Below are 20336 nucleotides of genomic sequence, written 5' to 3'. Positions count from 1 at the left end.
AAAAACTGGAGCCCACTCCCTCAGGAGTTGGAAGGGACACTTCAAGCAAACAGTACTACATATAGAGCGTCTGCCACTGATCTTGAGATAAACAAACCAGAGTAATGGTGCAGGACCACTGGATTATGAAGAAAGATGCTATTATTAAGTGGGTCCTTTGCCCTTAATTAAAAGCTCCATCCTAGCGGGAGCCAGAAAACAGAGATTTTGGAGATCAGAACTGTAGATGGTACTCTGAGTTAGAGGCAGGGGGGAAGAAAAGAGGGTGAAGAGGTCCCCTTTTACTTTCTAACACAGCCTAATGCATGTTTAACTTTTGTCTGTTGCGGGAGGATGTAGATGGATTCCACATCTCATTTTCAGTGTATCAGACAGATTATCTTTAATACTAGACTGTAGCAGGTCCAGATAAGCCTTAATACTTAACTGCACCAGGTTCAGAATATCTTTAATACTGGACTGTATCAGAGACTGTAAGCTCTCTCCTTGAAGTATCTGTGTACATGGAGACCTAGTGATCTGGGGGGGGGGGGGGGGGGGGGGCATGCCCAGACCCCCCGTCATGTCTCATGCTTTCTCAAAGTGTACAGTCAGAGTTTTACAATGGTGGCTATGGCTTCTCTGTTGAATGGAGTTTTATTGGGGGATGATGGTGAGGTCAGTTTTTCCTCTCTAGGAATTTGACTCCCGTTCATGACCTGTTGCAGTATGATGTGTGAGATGAGTGAGTAGTTTTTCCTCTTAGCCTCACAGAGACTTCTTACAGTTTGCTCATGGGAAAGGGGGCAATGGTGGTGTCTATCATTTGTTGCTAAGTCATCTCACTATATACCCCACCAACTTCAACAATTACTGTTCAAATAATATGCTTTTCATTCTAATGGCAGCCTGTTGGCACTGAATCAATGCAAGGATCCACAGTGTTCTGCAAGGTTCATTCTCAAGTCCTGTGCCATTTACAGATTAGTTTTGATTTCTGTTCTGTTCTTATACTCTTATGAACATGTCTGCAAGTTACACAGCTGTTTACACTTGGGAGCACCTGCTGCACCTGTGGCTGACCCATCCCATCCCAGTTCCTCATTCCTAATGAAAATATAGCAGAAAAAAGCAGAACTGTGAACTCTAAAAATCTGACTACGGAAACATACATGGACAACTTGGCCAAAACACCAAAGCCAAAGTTCAGCTTTTGAAATAAATCTTGCTCATATGTTGTGTGCAGACAGTTCTTATGCTGCTGAGCTTAAAACAAGTAGCGATACACAGCTTCCTGCTCATGTTGATAGGTCTCTTTGGTGTTTAAATCTTTTTGTTAAAACCTGTTCCACCATCTGATAGTCATTTATTAATGCTAACAGTGTCCTTTATGGGTTTCCTTTCCTTCAGCTTTAATGGAAACAGAATGAATGGTGCAGCATCCCACAAGTAATAGCCAAGAGCAAATCACAGAAATAAAACACTGAACAACAAACCTATTGCCATAAGATTTTATATAAATACAATACTGTATACAGCAGAAACCCCTTTTTCAAAATACATCGATGTCCTGAGAAGCGGGGCATTTGAACACCATGATCAAGCATCGACTGCACATCCACACCATCAGAGAAACTGTGTGAAAGTTTGGCTGCTACAGCGATACTGGGATGTTGTTGCCCAGGTAACCACCATGTCTGCTCCCTGCCCAGGTATTGGTAAGCGCCTGTCTAGAATTGTATCTTCACCATCAACACATGCCCACACAACAATTTAAAGAATAAGTCAAGCTGGCTAATTAATGATAGCTAACTCTCCAAAAGCTACATATATCGGATAATAAACAAGCTGGCTGGGGCTCAGGAGTGTCTCAGTGGTTACGACTATCATCTTCAGTCCCACGGCCGAGGTTCAATTCCAGCTGTGTCATCAGCTGATGACCAGTATCCCACAGTGGCAGAGTTCTGGCTAATCTGCCACTTAATTAGTGGCAAGCTGGACTACTTTACTCTTATTCATGTTATGCTCAAATTACATTTGCATCAAGGTAACCAGTTAACTAACTAGCCACCATGTCATTCAGCTTGCTACACCCTTGCAGTGGTACATTGTTCCCCATTTGAAACTTCTAAAGTTCTGTAAGAATGTTGTCACATAAAAGATGTGTGTCTCGGATTTCTAAGTGCATTTCATGGCTTTTGATTGTTTCTTTTCAGTATGGCATGGCCTTATGGAAATAGAGTCAGTGGCAATTTGGAACTGCAAAAGATGGGGATTCATCACTACAAAACATGTAACCCTTCAATCCAGTGAGCAAGTGCAAGTTGATCACTGTGTTAAATCCATGCTGTCTGTGGCATCACTTCCTGTTTGAGGTACTACTCCAGGATCACGCTGCGAGGTGGTGGGATCAGGCCAGCCGCTGTCATTCGACGCTCGCTAACCAGGAAGTTGAAGGTCGCACATGCATTGGGCTGGGATGGGTGGGGAAAAAACATTTATTTATTTTTCTATAATTTTCCATATTTAGGGAGCACACTGAGGCAGCTTTGATATGCTTTGAAAGGCGACTTTCAAGTGGTGTAAACAGTGTTCTATTACATTACATGCATTTAGCAGACGCTCTTACCCAGATCTATCATATGTAGATGTCTACTTCAAAACATTTATACACACAACATAAATATATGGGTAAGTGATCACTGCTGTGGTGTGCCCAGTGAGAGAGCTCTGAAATGCAGTCTGGTAAGTAAGTGATTGGCATAATCCTCCATAAAGCGGAGGCTAGTGCAGGGAGCTACTAGGCTATGAGAAGGAGTTGCATCCTTACCGTGTCCTGTACCTCTACGGCAATGCCCTTTGTCCTCATGAACTCTAAGACTTTCCCATCAATCCGCTCCACCCGACCTCCTGTGCCCAAAACCAAAATCTCTGAAGCAAAGGGAGAATTATGAGAAATAAATATTTGCTTGCTTTACAGATATTTAGTTTACTTTTTTTATATTTATTTAATTCACCCCTTCCTTTTGTCCAGATGTGACATCCAGATAATAGTCATTTACACAGTTTATAGTTATTATTACTGCTCCCACTTTAGTGGATACTTTGGTGCAAGATATATGTAATACAGTTGTCTTGTTTTCTTTGTTTTATTTGGGAATGCTGTACATGAAGTTGCTAGGCTATTCTTCCTGCTTGCAGTAATTTTTTTTATGTTTTGATGTTCTTCCTGCCCAGGGACTGCAAATGCAGATTAACTATATAGCTAAATCTGGTGCAACAAATGCATTGTGCTTGGTCCCTGCTAAATAAACTAAAAAACTAAACTAGACATATGCAGAAAGCCTATATTAATTTAGGTATTTGTTCTGAAAGTAAAGTGTATGTGTGTTTTTACATGCACACACCGTGTGTGGGTATGTGTGTTTATGCGCATATATTCAGTGTGTGTATGTTTATGTTTGCTTATTCAGTGTGTCTGTGTGTATCAGTAAATGTCTGTTCGTTGGATATGAGCATGTGCTCATTAAACATATGATCACATGACCATATTGACAGTGTGTATGTGAGCATCTTCAGTCTGTGTGTGAGACAGTAAGTATTTGTAAGTGTTAGTATATGTGTGAGTGTCTGCATACTGAGTCTGTGTATATGTTTATGTGTATATCAAGTCTGTGTGTGTGTGCCTTACCGATGCGGGGCTCCAGCATGTAGAAGAGAGCCAGGCTTTCCACAGAGATGTCTTTATAGCTTCCCACCTACAGGAGGTAAGACACGACAGGCTTATGTGTGGGTAAACATACACATGCACATATTTGTGCACACACACACACACACACTCTCTCTCTCTCTCTCTCTCTCTCTCTCTCTCTATACCTAAACCTCACCCCGCCAACTTACATTCCACTGCAGGATGCTGGGGGGCAGGACAGCACAGGGTCCCATCACCTGGTTGCCGTCAATGTTGAACCCCCGGGGGCTGTAGCTGTGGATGAGGACTCCACCTGCCCCCTCCTTCTGCATGACGGACACTGTGGTGCGCTGATACAGCTCATCGTCACTGGGACTCAGCCTGTGGGCACGTGACAGGAAGGGGCTGTGGGGCACACAGATGTTATTTAAAAGCCTGCCAGGACAATTACACACTATACTAAGAATTATAAGTAATAATAATAACTTGAAATAATGCTACTCAAGTGCAAGCATCTAAAGACGCTTGAATAAAATCACAAATGTACAAAATTACTGTAAAATTACAAATGATAAGGATTAATCTTCCCCTTTTGCTGACTTTAAAAGTTTAAAAGATTTTAAGATTTTAACTGTACATTAATATGTTTGGTGAATATCTGTGTGTTTATGAGGATCCTTGTTTTCCCATTTGCAACAGTATCAATTAAAGCTGATAAAATCACTTCACTGGCAAGTTGAAGCTCTTTAATTGTAATTATTTATTTGTAACTGTTGTCATAAGGAATGTATATGTAAGAAGAAGTTTATTGGTTAGTGATGCTCCCTCCTCTAATTGGACAGACTGCAGGCGTGTGGCTGCTGAGGAAGATCAGAAGTTGGTAATATTGCTGAGGCTCTAACCAAGCACTGACTTCTGGTCTGTGTTGCTTTTTCTCCACAAATTATCTGTTTCTTAACTGCAAAAGTGCTCCTAATCATTTCAGACGCAGTGCACTGGCCATCATCATAACAATACACTACAAACTACAAACAGGACCTTCACTTCATATAAATACAGTTACAAATGTAATGGGCGGCAGTGTAGCATAGTAGTTAAGGAGAGGGACTTTTAACCAAAAGGTTGCTGGTTTGATTCCCCACTTGCGTACTGCTGCTGTACCCTTCGGCAACGTACTTAACCCACAATTGTCTCAGTAAATCTGCATAACCAGCTGCATATCCAGCTGTATAAATAGATAACATTGTTAAAAAAAAGCTGTAGCCAGCATAAGTTGGTCTGGGTAAGACCGACTGCAAAATGCCAATAATGTAATGTAATGCTACCACTACATAATGCTGCAGTGCATTAACAAATAGCACCCCTTCGTATAAATACTAGGCTACTTTACATAAATGATAATGGTTGGGAAATCCCGACGTAATGCTGACATCAGACGTGAGCAACCGATCGACGACGTTATGCAGCTACCTAATGGCAGGCATGTGTCCCTTGAAGTCTCTCAAATCCAGTCACCTGCGTACGCCTTATCAAACATAATATTATTCGCGAACTGTAGATCAGCGACCCAAAGCTAACAGACCATGAGATTTTGGCTCTCCCATGATCCCATCGGACGTTACTTAATGAGTAGCGATCTTTAGATTTTTTTTTTGGAAGCTAACTAACGTTATCTTACTATTACATACATGCACACCATTAGACAGACAATTTCCGTGTGATTCTTGAATAATGTGAACTGTTTAGCCAATTAGACAGACGTTCTAAGGTATCTACTATGTAACAGGCCTAATTAATGTTATCTCCATCAACCTAGCTAGCTCCACGTAAGAACCAAGCAAAATGTTTCACAGTCATCAACATAAAGCGACGTTCAGCTGTTTAGCTACAATACGACCTTCCTTGCACCGAGACGAATAAGAGCCGTTGAATAGTTAGGTAGCTCGCCTGATCGCAAATGAATGACCAGACTAAAACCTTTGGTTAAAACCTTTTTGTTCTCAGAATGATAGTGAACATCGATACCTTGTAACAACGGGATATCTGAGCGGGCCCAGCCGTAGGCTGTTCGGCGTTCCCCTGAGGAGAAGTCGAGCACAGTTCACCACAGCCATTCCTACAGCGGGACCAGGAACAGATTGCGCAACTCGCGAGATGCGAGACACTCTGTCATCGATTATTAACCCTGCATGTTGAAGGGGCGTGCCCGTGTGTTATTTTACGTGTGCGCCCCCTGTCGAGTATTGCACAGGACACATAGACTGGATGACAAGCGGCGACATGAAAAAGTGCAATGGTATCAAAAACTAGCTTGCTAGCTAGCTACCCACGGGGCATTTTTAGGTCAATTTTATTTCTGATACCAGTCTGGAAAAAAGCTGGACAGCCCCTGAAATTGGAGCCGGCACATCGAAGGCTAGCCTGCTAAGAGCGGTGCAACTCAAAATCAGAGATGTATCGGTCCCTGTACGCTTTCCGATCCAAGGAGCCGAACTCCCTCCACTTCGCCGCAGGAGAAACCTTTCTGATCCTTGAGCGAAGTAATCAACATTGGTGGCTTGGATCGCGCTGCAGCTCGGGTGAAACCGGCTACGTACCTGCAAGCTACATCGAGAGAATCAAGGTAAACAGATATGTTATGCATCTGTCAAACGAACGTGGATAACAGCTAGCTAGCTATGTTCGCCAGCCGACTTAACGTTAGCTAGCTGTAGTTAGTGGTAGTGGGAAAAGTGACCCCGGACTGCCGTGGATCGAAGCCTTGTCTTCAGCTCGAGTGTAGTCAGCCAAAGAACTAATCCAGGAATGTATATTTTTTCTATTTCTAACTTTTGCACTGGGGTGATACATAATGTCAGTTTGACGTCACTGGTGTTCTGTGTCTCAACAGGACATTCCTGCAAACATCTTGTGTTGTCAGCTGTGTATATTCCTGCCCTGAGTTGGAGCTAGCTAGCTAATCGCAAAGATGCAAAACAAGCCCTCTCCCCACACCTTGCTGTGAGATTCATCCATTCTGTGCCCTTAATTTGTACTATGGACGCATTATTACAGTTATTGTTTTAGGGCTTTGGATAGCTCATTAACTTATGCTACTGCGTAGTCCTGACTCATACGGTCCTCTTGCTCTCCTGTTTGTTTTCAGGCCGCAGAACTGTCTAAATTAAAATGCTGACGTCACTCCACGAAACCAGCCAAAGTGGCAACATGTTTCTCTGTCGATATGAAATCAGCCTAAATTCGTTAGTTATTCTTGCGACCTTTTGCTGCGAGTGGCTCATGCGCATCCCCAATGCGATGGGTGGCGCGGACTTGACTGCAGAGATCACATCTGGAGGTCAGGGATTTCTAGAACTCTCCTGGTGCTGATGCAGGCGGAAAACAGGCAGATTGGATTTATTTACACTGTCTTACCACGAATATAGTTATTTTTTCATTTGGGTGCCAAAATAATTTTTCACTGCGGTGCTCCTCTTTCATTTGGGTGCCAAATGCCAATTTCTGTTATTACTAGTGTAAATGTGGTAAAACACTGTGTGTAAAATGCCACTACATCACACCAGACTTGATAGAATAATGCTGATGTTTTGCTAGTCAGGCATGGTGTGAGAGGGGTTGGCATTCTCTCTCCTCCCTGAGCTTTTCATGTTTTTGAAAATAATGCTGCAGTATTACCCTGTCTTGCAGTGATCAAACATCCAGTCTGCTTTTGGTGACTGAGATTCTGTGGCCACATAGCCAGACTGTTCTTGGTGACTGAGACTTTGTGGTGATGTCCAGTCTGCTCTCAGCTGAGCGTCTTTGGTGATGGTCATCTCTGCTCCATGTAAAAATGGAAGGGGACATGTTTGAAGTTCAGATCATGTTTGAATCATGCCACATCCCTTTCTGAAGAATTTTCTTGTAGTTGTTGTCAGGCTGTAATCCAAGTTTTTGAATATGTGGATTACCCCTACAACACCGCATTCTGAATGTGTGCTGGCATTCTCTCCCAATAGGCTCCTGAGCAGGATGAGGTTCTGCAGTCAATTGATCGGGCCATTGAGGGCATCCATAACACAGCAATGAAGAATGGAGGCAAATACAACCTGGAACAGAGAGATGTGCTGCAGTGAGTCTCTCTCTCTCTCTCTTTCTCTCTCTCTCTCTCTCTCTCTCTCTGTCCCTTTCCCCCCTGCAAATTCCATTACATTCTGTTCAGTTGAATTCAATATGCTTTTGAAAGTTTGTAAATTTTGCCAGTGTATAATATATAGAATGTAAAAGGCACATTATGTATTTAATAGCAAAAGCCTATACAAAGCACTGTCCTACTACTGCTGGCAGTAATAAAAATAATAATGATAACTGTAATGTTAAAATGATACAACTGAAAACAAAGAATTAAGCAGAAGTAGAGAAATTTAGACTAAACAATCTGTCAGTGTAGTCATTTATTTGTCATAAATGACTACACTGAGTACCAGGTGCTTACTCACTGTCCTTCAGCCTATGGCAGACTGATACTGTACTGTGCTGCATTGCAGTGGTATTCCAGAGAGGATTTGATTTTTTGTATTCTATATAGCAGCTGCGAAGCAGAACTGACCCAAAGCTGGTTTGTGTTAGTGTGTGTTAGTTTAGTGAGGTTCAGGACCAGCTGGCTGTGGAGAAACTTTTCATGACTGAGCTGTTTGGTTTGCTGGCCATGTATTGTAAAGAGCCTGTTGGACTTACTTTTAAATTCCATGAAAGTTGGTGCCCTGTTCTGAATTTCAATAAGAAATGGATATACACCTAATTTGGCCTCGTCTGTATTTTTAGTGGTGTCTCTTTATACTTTGAAGTATATTTTGACAGAGCTCTGCATGAAGGATTTTAAATGGATGGTTTTTCCCCATTTAGCACGTTCTTAAGGACTGTCTTTGTCTCTCCCTCTCTCTCTGGGTGTGCATTTCACGGTGCTTGGCTGTCTTTCCATCTTTGTGACCACAGGAAGTTGATCCACCACAGGAAGGAGACCCTTTCTCGTAGAAGCCCAACTCCTGCCAATCACAAACAAGGGCTGCCCTCATCCAGCAGTGACCTCTCACTTTGCCACACCCCACAGCCACCCAATGGACTGAGCCGGCCGTACGGGCGCCAGGCCAGTGAGCCAATATCGGAGACACCGGAGAGCGCAGAAGGAGAGCAAGGCCTATACCAGGTACTGTGCTCTGGCTATACTGTGACTTTCTCCATGCACAGCAGTATTCCACCAAAAAAGCTGTGCTGCATGGTCATCCTCTGTAGCTTGCACTGTTAATGCTAAATAAATATACACATCCAGGTGCTCAAGCACAAATACAGACTCATACATACACAGACATTCACTTGTGCACACGCTCTTTCACGTACACAGACATGTGTGCATGCACATGCACATACACTCTCACAGAGAAACACACACACACAGGAGCAGGGAACAGGATCAGCCCAACTGGTGCATCAGTGGTTATTTAGCACACACTGATTTGAAAATGCGAAATAATAGCGTGACGTACTTCCAGCATTTTACCCAGTCTGGATCAAACGTCCTGCAGTATTTGAACTGCTAATTGCAAGCAATATTTATACCAAGCTTGGATCCTATACCCTTGTAGTGAAGGGTGAGAGCAGTCACCCCACCCGGCCTCGAACCCGGGTCTACAGGGCACCAACCATGCCACTTTGACTGCGACGTCAAAGAGCCAGGCTCGTTGGTATGGCAGTGAGAGTGCATACTCAACCATGGTGACGGCACTCCGTCACACTGCCTTCCCCTTCGGGAGGTGTGCCCATGCGCTTCACGCACCATGGCATCCCTCACGCATTCCCCTGCCGTACTTCTCCCATCCCAGGGTGCCCCACTCACTAGTGCTTCACCCATCTCTGGGGTCCTTCACACCGGGGTCAACCTAACCTGGGGTCCCTCATACGGCTCACACACTGGGCACGCCTCCGATGGCCTCGCAGCCAGCCAGCCATCCCACTGCTGATACCATTTGTAGCGAAGGGCGAGAGCAGTCACCCCACCTGGCCTCAAACCCGGGGCTACGGGGCACCAACCATGCCACTTTGACCGCGACGCCAAAGAGCCAGGCTCGTTGGTATGGCAGTCAGAGTACATACTCAACCGTGGGGACGGCACTCCGTCACAGCCCTCTGTCATCTTTGGATTGTAAAACACCTAACACTTACCAGCTGAACCCATTGGGAGAGCAGTGTATACACTGAGTAGGGGTGTGTGGATGGATGATGACACCAAACATCGGCAATGCCGTACCTGATCACCAAAGGTTACATTCACATCTGTTACCAGCTCCCCAGTTGTTTACAATGTTGGCTCATCAGCCACATCATAGGACAATTGTCATTACTCATTTGGTCTCTGTTGTGATATTTGAGAAAATTGTGAGCTGCAGTCCAAAGTTAAGTGCTATATAAATCCATTCCCTTGTTATTATCATTGAGAGAAAATATATTCTACAGTGATCAGAGAATGCTGTGTCAGACAAATCTCTAATTGTGCTTTTTGTAGGTCCCACATTTTCTGCCAGCTGTAAGCAAAACTGGCAACAATAAACCAACAGACACCAAATGCTCAGGCAGTGCCTCTTGTGCTTTGTTTCCATTCGGAGTTAATGAAGTGCACTGTTAATGATAGATGTGGCGCTCCTAATGATATATATATGGTGTCTAACTGCCTTGAATGCAAACAGAACACCACACTTTTTTGTACAGTTCTGGAATGGGAGTCTGGGTAAAGTATTTCCTAATGTTAATCTGTCAAAATACTTGTTTTGCCCTAACATAGGGAGCCTGTGCACAAAATGGGCTATAATTCCTAAACTGTTTATCCGGTAAGGATGAAAATGACCTCAGATTAAACCTGACAGTATGCACTTTAATCCCAGTCTTTGTATAATTTCAAATCCAAAATGCTGCAGTGTAGAACCAAAACAAAACAAAATGTACACATACTTTTTGAATTCACTGTATATATATGAATTGAGAATGTTTTGAAATGATGAACAAACTCACCATGTTTGTGAATTTAAGAAACAAGATACATTGAGTGTAAAACCAAAAAACTTAACACATCTAAATGCACAATTGAGCACTCCATGTTTTGTATTAATAATAACAGAGCAGTAATTGACTGTTATTGCGTGCTGTTTTAAATATGCAGCTAAAATTCCTGTGCAATTTATCCATGCATGCTTTGAGTCCCTAGTATATATTGATATTGTTTTTATAATTAATTATAAAAACTGTAAATAATGTTCTTATTCTCAGTTTGTAGATCTTAATGTATCTTGTAATATTAAATGTATTTTACTTATTTATTGCTATAAATCTCGTATTATTGTAATATGTTTGTCTTTTAGCAGCTGTTTGCTTCTCTCCCTCATTTCATCAGAATATTTAGCTACTTCCTTCTTCCTTACCAGCATTACTCAGAACCTCATCAAATTGCTACCAAGAAGTTATTTCTGTGTAATAAAAACACATTTACCACAAAAAACACATTTTAATGCAGATGGGCAAAGGCTTTGTTTACAAAGGGGCCCACACTCACCCACGGGGAATCTCTCTTTCTGATACAGGCCTGTTCAAATGAAGCCTCTCGTTGGTGCCTTCAAAATTGACTGTCTGCTTTATGTTTTGCAGGTGCCGCCCCAGCCTCGCCGCGCTGCACCCATAACGCCTCCTCCCCCAGAGAAACGCAGGGGCAGACCCCAAGGTTAGAACCAACACCTCACCTGCTCTGAGTCTGTATTCACATACTCTTACTCCTTACCATACCTGATAAGATTACACCTCACATACTCTGACTGTACACCTCCTCTTCCTTGGACTCTACATTTCATGTGAACTTCATCAACACAGGCAGTTTTGTGAACTAATGAATAATTCGCTAAGTGACTGACCTATCAAGTTCCATTTAAGAATATTTGAGGTGGCTCACATTTGGATAACTTGTTGTAGAATATGATATGAAGCATATTCCTCTTTCAAAGATTGGAATTAGTCAAAAATACAAAGGGAGATTAAAAAACCTGTGCTACACTTACTGTTAGCGATCAAATTCTGTTGATAACTAGTTTAAAATGCAGAGTCTTTTTGGTTTGTTTGCTGACGAGCTGAGGACTGAAGACTGTCAAATAGGAGACTGTTTGATGAATATTTATTCCCCCCCCCCCCCCCCCCCAATTTAATTTCTTATTTTGAATTCCTCTGTTGTACTTTTGTAGTTATTTGATGCTTATTGCCCTGTATTGCCAATTGTTCTTTTTCTTGATGGCTGGGTAGGAATGACTTTTTATTTGCTTCTCCTTCCTTATTTCTAGTCCAATCAGAGGTTTCTTTTAGTTTAATTTTAATGTAGTTAAATGTCAATTTGTGTTACATCAGCATTTGAATTTACTCAGGATTAATCAGTGTTTGTTTTTGCAGGAATTCTTTCTTACTCCTGTGTTCTTCTCCTTGTAGAACCAGAGGTGACAAACAGCAGAGTTGCCTCTGCTGGCCCTGGGACTGTCCCTCCCTCGAGTGCTGGACCCTCCCCCTCAGTCAGCTCTGCCTCCCTGGACTCCGGCTCTTCCCACTCAGCTGTGTCTTCAGACGTCAGCCTTCCTAGTGTCGCCAGCACCCCGCCTCCAGTACCTAGCCGTGCTAAGGCCCCGCCCCCACCTCCCCCTGCCCAGTCCTGCTCCGACTCCCCCCAGCCTCCAGCCAATCCTACTCCTCCTAAAAAGGGCCCAGCCCCACAGCCCCAACCCCCCCCCTCCTCACAGTCTAACTCTGAGGATCAGTCAGAAGAGGCGTGCCCCCTGGCCCCACCCCCTGTCTCCGCCAGCCCCTCTGCCAGCCCATCCCACGCTGCAGATGTTCCCATGACAATAGGGGCGGAGCTGATAGAACTAGTCCGTAAGAACACTAATCTGAGTTACGAGTTGTCACGTGTGGCGGTGGGCGTGGTTGTGGGTCACCTGCAGACCACCCTGCCGCAGGCAGCTCCTGCCTTGGAACAAGTTCTCCTCTCATTGGTTGAGAGTAAGGTCAGTGAGCCTTCCCTGTCATTATTGGGTAGCAAGGTCCATGTTGTATTTTTGACACATTGCAGATGTAATTGTGCTTTCCATAGAGCTGACATTGAGACTGCTGTCCTGACCCCTTAGGACCTGAGCGCAGGTCTGCCCCAAGGCCAGGTGTGTCATGATGAGCAGCGTCTGGAGGTGATCTTTGGAGACCTGGCCCGACACCGTGAGGATGCACAGCAGCGCAGCTGGGCGCTCTATGAAGACCACGCCCTCATCGCCTGCTACCTAGAAGAGCTGCTGCAGATTCTGGTGAGAAATCCATGAACTCTCCAGGTGGTCAGCTGTGTTAATACGTTTGCTGATGGCGTTGTCTGCATGAGCCGTGGTGTTGTCATGGTTACCACCGGTATTGTCTGGGTCAGACGCCGTATTGTCATGGTTAGCGGCAATATTGTTTTGAAGGGTTATGTTGTTGTCATGCTGAGTGACAGTGTTGTTTTGCCGTCCACAGACTGATGCGGACCCAGAGGTGTGTAAGCGGATGTGTAGGGTCAACCAATCAGAACCCGTGCTGTCACTTGTCTCCTACTACCAGATGGTAAGACGGTAGTCATGTTGTGCTAGTCATGTACTCTGTAGTACTAACAGAGCTATGATTATGTGCTGTATCAATGCGTTGTTATACTAATTATATACTGTGTAAATGTTATTAATATACTCTAAAAGTATGTTGTAGTAGATATGTACATTGTTAAAATGTGGCAGTTGTATTGATGTATTACTGAAGGGTTCAACCAGGGTACAAGCACATTGCTAACTGGCAACATGTTTAACCACAAATATACTGGGCAATATCATCAATTTCCCTGTGAAATTAACAGATGCTGTCTGACAAACTTTCTAGCACTGCCGCCATGTTTGCTTCCACTGAAGTCTTGCATTAGTACGACTCAAGTGATACTCTGAAATATGAGACTTCTGTTCCTTGTAAAATCTTGCATTGTTGCAGCTCATGTCTTATTTCTAAATTGCTAAAGCAAGTCCTTCTCTGTGCATGTGGACAAGTATACAGTAGTGCTGAGCCACAATATGTGAATGTAATGTTAGCTTTAGTCAAGTGTGTAAAATCTTTTTAAAGCAGAACTTTCACTGTGATTTTATTAAGGTGAACAGTCTTGTTCTGTGGCTGTGGGTGTATACTGTATCAGTTTGTGACTGTAGTTGTATGCTGTACCAGTATTTGGCTGTGGGTGTATACTGTATCAGTTTGTGCTGCTGTCTGCAGGAGCACCGTGTCTCCTTGCGTCTGCTGCTGTTGAAGGTGTTTGGGGCGATGTGTAGCCTGGATGCTGCCCTCATCTCCACTCTCCTGAACTCTGTCCTGCCCATGGAGCTTGCCCGTGACATGCAGACGGACACCCAGGGTGAGCCAGAGAGGGGGGGTCTCTCTCTGCCAGTTTGCCCCCCCTGAGGTTGCTTTAAAATACAATTTCTAACAAAGTGTTGCATAAAACTTAAGACAAAATTAGGAAATGTCAGAACAGAAGAAAAAACTATTCACTTGAAAGAATTTAATTACAGTTGAAATAACAAATTGGGAACAAGCTTGGAAAGGGGGTGATGCTGTCTGTCTCATGCTGTCTCTCTGTGCCTCATGCTGTGTCTTCTACTGATTCTGTGTCTGTGTCTTTCTGCAGACCATCAGAAGATGTGCTACTCAGCACTGGTCCTCTGTATGATCTTCTCCATGGGGGAGCAGGTGCCATACCACCACTACGGTACGAGATCCTGAGTAGTGGTGTGGTTGAAGCTGGACAGAATGTGTGTGGTGCAACTTAGGCTTGACAGATTGTGTGGTTTAGGCTGGACAAATGACATCTTATAGTGCATCTAGTTTGGATAGTATAACCTTTGTTGTTTCTAGGCTAAGTACCACTCTAAGCTTGTTGTTTTTATATGAAACTGTGTTGTGTTTTAACTGTGTTTGAACTTGCTTAGCGCTGCAGGAAAGCTAGCACACACATTTGCGATCTCAGTACTATGTTTAGCACCTATATTCATTCAGGTGTGGTCAGTGGTGTCCTGTTTGTGTAGATTTTCATGCCATTTTATCAGATGCACTCTGTAAGTCCGTCTAGATAGGAGCATTGGTTACATGACTGTAATGTAATGTAATGAGATGATGTGGTTGAGGCTGGTTTATTGTAACAGAAAGTGATATTGGCTCCCTGGCCATTTTCACAACATTCACATCTCAAAATGCACGTAACACCATATACATTGCAAGCAACACCCATCAGCCTGGCTTTGTGATGTGTTACTTCAGTTGGTGATGTTTGTTAGCCAGACTTCTTTCCCAGGACAATGGGAAGGATAGCAAAGTGATTTCTTGGTCAGATTGGTCAAATTCTTAAATGCTTGCATGAATTAAAAGTCTGTGCATAATAGATATCCATGTTATTTCTCATATTACACAGATTTGCATAGAAATATAGTCTTCCAATTATAAATATTCATTTTCATTTGAAGGTAATGCACTAAAAGGTGAAGAGAGAGTTAAATCACAGATAAAAAAGTGATTTAAAAAAGTTTAATTGTATCACCAATGAAGGATTTGGTATTTATATACACAGTATGCACTATATGTGTAGGTAACGTGCGGTATATCTGTTTGTACTTATGCATATATTTATTTATTGCTGGTGGATGGTTCATTTTATGAGTTTATCCACCACCCACCAGCAATAAATAAATATATGCATAAGTACAAACAGCTGGGGCAAAATGCTCAGCGGTGCATTGTGTGATACAAGGTTGTGGCAGTGAAAGCTTAGTGGCTGAAACTTTGTGGTTTATAGTATATGGCTAGATGGCTCATGATAGCAGTATCTGTGATTATAGCAGTGTTTCCTGCAATGGCAGAGTATTTCCAGGATGGTACTAATGATTCAGGACCAACGTGGTGAGTTGTTCTGGATAAGAGCAACTGCCAAATTATTCTTTGTGTTCAAATACATGTATATGTATATGTGTATGTACATGTATATATTCTTACTTCTTCATTTTCTTATATGTTCATGTATACAGTGCCTATATATGTAATATGTATGTGTGTGTGTGTGTGTGTGTGTGTGTTTGGGAGTACAGAGGAGGGACTGATCAGTCCTTTTATGTACCAGAGGAGGTCGATTAGTCAGTCTTTTCAGTGATGCAGATCAAACAGCTGCTGAAATGCAGAATCAAGCTTTGCATGAAGAAGGTCACATCCAAATGTGCACTGCTTTCCTGGAAAGCTGTGTGAATGAACCAGAAGACATTAACAGTTTCGTCACTGTGCCAGAATGCATGTGTGGCACACAGTTACATTTACTATAATTAGTTGAGATAAGTTGCTAATTTAAATTAATATCTATGTGTGAATTTGTACTTGGATTCTTTTTGTATGCTTGAGGAGGGATACAGGAACATAGATTTTGTCCAAGGTATTACACACAAGAGGTACCATTATTTTATAAGATATGTTTATAAATCTCAGATATCTTAGGTTTAATTGATATACAGTGGGTCAGAACCATGAAGCCAGGACACAAAGATGGGGTCTGTTCCTTCTATGGTGAAGAAGTGAGGATATGCTATGCTGAATTTAAAATGGTTGTCTTATTGATAAGTGAGGACACAGTGTACCTTATTTATTTGTAAAAGTTGGGCCAGGTGCACCAATTTTGAGTCATGATGAAAAATACATAGGAATGCCTTCAGTCCTAACCTAAGTTATAATAATGCAGGTTGGTGTAGCACATGACTTCTGGTGGTCCAGTTCAGCATCACAATGGTTACATTCAGAGCTCTGTAGAGTACCCTACAAGTCCTGGAAGGCTTCATTTTTTGAATTGGGGTCAAAGGTAACAGTCAACGTTCCTCAGAGTAGCCTTGCTTATGTGATCTGACTGTTCTTATTTTTACTGCTGAACAAGTTAAAATATGACAAAAAAAAAGTGTGACTGAGATTTAATGTGACTTTTGCTGTGGAGAGTCTCCATGTGATCCCATTAAGTGACCTCTGTATGCATTTGCACAATGCTCCACCTCTTCTCCCCGTTTTTTCTGTGTGCCTCATTTATATAAGAAATATGTTGGTTCCAATTTTGATGCTGCACTTATTCTCTGTATATGTCAGTTTGATGATGTCCTAACTTTACGCACCACACTAACATTAAGAAAGAAAAGGAAGTTTAAGGAATAATCATTATTGCCAGATACAATCAAATAACATTCTAAAGTTAATAAGGCAGGGAAATATTGTGATTTTTTTTGTGTGTTTGGTGGAATTGTTTGTAGCGGTATGGAGTGTGTAAATCTGAAGAGCCCTTTCTCTCTGTTACAGAGCAGCTGAATGGAGCGTTTGTGAACTTCCTGTTGGAGGTGATTGAGGAGGGTCTTCCCTCTGACTCCACAGAGCAGCTGCCTGATCTCTGTCTGAACCTGCTCCTGGCCTTCAACCTGCATCTTATAGGTGAGACTGATGGGAACACCAGGCAGAAGGTACCTGTGTATCTGACACTGTGTACCCTCATAAAGAACATTTAGCATTGCACGTTTAGTCTTGGTAAAAATAAATAAGAGTTGACAAAGCAAACTGATCAAAGCAAAGCCTATATTCAGTTCTTTTGGGTATGTAGGTTTCTTGAGCATTCTTGAACCATGAGCATGTCCTCTTGTCTTTGAATGGGTCGCAATGTGCCCTGCTAATCTAAAAATGTGCTCTTAACTTGTTGAGGAAAACCTCCTTGCTGAAAGTCTGGAAAAGCCTGAGTCAGAAAGAAATGTACAATAACTCGTACATCTAATGACATGATAGAGTATGCTAATTGAATCACTGAAATGCAGCTAATGGCATCACTGGGTATGCTCATTGCATCACACTGATGCCTCCAACACTCCCCCACACCTTGCTCCAAATGTCATGTATAACAGTGTTTTCCCACAGTCATATGATTCTGTCAATTGGATGTCAATAAAACCTCAACTACAGTCTGTAGGTAGTATTTATACTTTGCCCCTTAATGCACTTATGATCTGTTTCCCTGATAAGCACTCACTGGAACACTCCTATAACAGGAGATGGTTACCAGGGTGAAGATGTCTGTGTTCTCCCTTTCTCTCAGCTCCAGACACTAATGTCATCATGCAGACACTCGTAAAGAAACACAACGTGAAAATTCTGACAGAGAAGATCTTACTGCTGCTCAACAGAGGAGGTGAGACCCTACATGTTTCTGTACATTTTCCATCTCCATTTGCTTCCTGTCATCATGCACATTCAGTCCCTGTACACTCCTGTCTTCTGTGCCTTTTTTGTCTTCTTGCTTCATAAGTGCTGTTCTTATTTAATGCTCCCTTGATGCTGCACCTGATTAAGTCAGTTGTTGTATTGTTGGACCTTGTATTGGAAATGTTCCTTAAGAAGCATTTTTTTTCTGAAAAAGCAAACATAAAACATTTCAGATAACAATTTGAAGATAACACTTTAATAATAACCATACACTGAAAAAAATGTAACCCTTTTCTTTCCTAATGTTTATTATGTTGTGAACAGAGGGGTGAATAGAGTTAAATGTTCCTTACATCATTTGTCTTTCAAAAGTAAAAAAAAAACCCTCTACCTTAAAAAACAAGGCAGGGGACATAGAAACACAAGTGTATGTAGGTGTGTTTGGATAGAAATAATCCATGCTCACTTGAAACAGGATCAGTCCTTTTTCTCAATTTAATGATCTAAATAAAGCTGTGCTTTTTACACCAGGTAGTTTTAGTTAAAATCTGTGAAAATGTTTTTCTATAACTTTTTATAACTGGACAATGGCCATGAACAGGCTCCATCTCACTACAGGGTTTCCTTGATCAGCTGGACCTTCATATTTGCCACAAATTGGTAAAAGTGATTCTTCATTGGTGAGGCAAACCTGTATATAGCTTTAAACTTTATCTTCTTTTTTTGGGGGGGTGAAAAACAAAAATAGACTTAGACCTTTTCTGTCTGCCTACTTAAGCTCTTTGGCTCTTATGTGCAGTCTGTGATTTAATTAAATCTGTCCTTTAAATCCTTGTCATCAGTTATATCATCATTTAGGCGGTTGCCTCTCCTGTTCACATTTTGTCTTTTGTGTCTTTATTTAAGTCATCTTGTGTTGTGTGAATCTTCACTTGTCTTATATAATATTTTGTAAATCACAAATTAAATATTTATTGGTGAAAATTTTGGTCATTTTTCAGGAGCTCATTTTTAATGTTTTTCTCCCATCATCGTTTCTGTCTTTCCACCTACCCTCCTCTCCCTCACTCTCTACTCTCTCTCTCTCTCTCTCTCTTTATCTCCCCATTTCTTTTTCTCTCCTCTCTCTCTCCCATCCCTACTTATCCCCCCATCTGTGTCTCTCCTTCTTTTCTCCCTCTCTCCCTTTCTCTCCAGATGATCCTGTGTGTATGTTCAAACATGCCCCACCTGCGCCCCACTCTGTGTTGAAATTCCTGCAGGATATCTTTGCCAGCAGAGACACTGCCCACATTTTCTACCACACTGATATGATGGTGATGATTGACATTGCTGTGCGGCAGATCTCTGACCTCTCTCCTGGGGACAAGGTGAGCTGGGGACATGCTGAAACGGACTTAAGACAGTGAGACACAGAGGTTCACACACACACAGAGAACATTTGAACATTGTGCATTTGACTGTTCATGAATGTTCATGAATGAATCCTTGTTCTTTGTGGCAAACCTTTCTGTTCCCTTCCAGCTGCGCATGGAGTACCTGTCCCTCATGCATGCCATCATCCGCACCACAGACTACCTGGAGCACCGCCACCGCCTGCCTGACCTGCAGAGGGCGCTGCGGAGGATCCTGGCAGAGGAGGAGGGAGATGGGCAGGAGGCTGCAGCCAGACATATGGACAGGCTGATAGTAGAACAGATCTATAAGGAGTTTCCTGAGATCAGTCTGGGGCAACAGTGAGGGAGAGGAACCCCACACACACTGACAAGATAAACAACACACAAACACACACACATGCTGACATGACCACACAACACACAGGGGAGGAATTCATACGCATGGATACAATAACACACACACACACACATACTTGCACTTGAATACACGAATACATACTCACATACACTGACAGACACACACATATATTAAGGTAAAACCACAAGAGCATTGCATAAACACAGTTAACACAACCACACTGATTCCCTGCAAAGTACTGTTTGTGTTTGTATGTATGCGTGTGTGTGTGCCTGTGTGTGTAAATGTTGTTCCATACTGTCCCAGTCTGTACAGTCTTCCTAGTTGCTAACAGTACGTGGTACTTGGACTAATGAAATTAAAGTATATTTTCCCAGTAACTGTTTAACAATGTATGGGTATTCAGAAAGGAGAGAATAACAAACTGTATTTTCTTAAAACAAAACTAATAAAACAAAGGAGTCATCTCAGTCACCAGTACTTCCTGTCTTGAGTTCTTTTGTATCATAAGCACAACTCATACACTAGAGGGACTCTTAGGGCAGCAGACAGACTTGGGATTAATCCACACTTCCAGTGATATGAGGACTACTTG

At 42.5% G+C, this 20336-nt stretch overlaps 2 protein-coding genes across 3 annotated transcripts; one reads left to right on the top strand and one right to left on the bottom strand.

Moving 5' to 3' along the window:
* Positions 1-1484: 1484 nt before the first annotated feature.
* On the bottom strand, positions 1485-5807 carry ndufaf3 (NADH:ubiquinone oxidoreductase complex assembly factor). Its single transcript, XM_036531895.1, has 5 exons — positions 5696-5807; positions 3880-4075; positions 3671-3737; positions 2810-2910; positions 1485-2453 (listed from the first exon to the last, which is right to left on the bottom strand). The coding sequence occupies exons 1-5, from the start codon at positions 5782-5784 to the stop codon at positions 2358-2360; spliced, it is 549 nt and encodes a 182-aa protein (XP_036387788.1). The 5' UTR covers positions 5785-5807; the 3' UTR covers positions 1485-2357.
* A 112-nt stretch (positions 5808-5919) lies between these two features.
* LOC118779337 (NCK-interacting protein with SH3 domain-like) lies at positions 5920-20213 on the top strand. Of its 2 annotated transcripts, none has more exons than XR_005005030.1 (13): positions 5920-6293; positions 7669-7781; positions 8645-8855; positions 11342-11414; positions 12164-12732; positions 12853-13023; positions 13226-13312; positions 14000-14138; positions 14412-14492; positions 17099-17227; positions 17880-17972; positions 18605-18666; positions 19184-19255. XR_005005030.1 is itself a non-coding variant. In XM_036531390.1 (13 exons), exons 1-13 carry the CDS (start codon positions 6123-6125, stop codon positions 19724-19726), a joined length of 2226 nt encoding a protein of 741 aa, XP_036387283.1. In that variant the 5' UTR covers positions 5920-6122; the 3' UTR covers positions 19727-20213. The 2 variants fall into 2 exon arrangements, 1 of the variants encoding a protein (XP_036387283.1); XM_036531390.1 differs by lacking the exon at positions 18605-18666 and adding an exon at positions 19511-20213 and having other exon boundaries at positions 19184-19356.
* Positions 20214-20336: the final 123 nt, after the last annotated feature.

The sequence above is a fragment of the Megalops cyprinoides genome, chromosome 6 (genome assembly GCF_013368585.1).
Source record: "Megalops cyprinoides isolate fMegCyp1 chromosome 6, fMegCyp1.pri, whole genome shotgun sequence".
Taxonomy (NCBI): domain Eukaryota; kingdom Metazoa; phylum Chordata; class Actinopteri; order Elopiformes; family Megalopidae; genus Megalops; species Megalops cyprinoides.
This window is presented reverse-complemented; position numbering and strand designations above follow the sequence as displayed.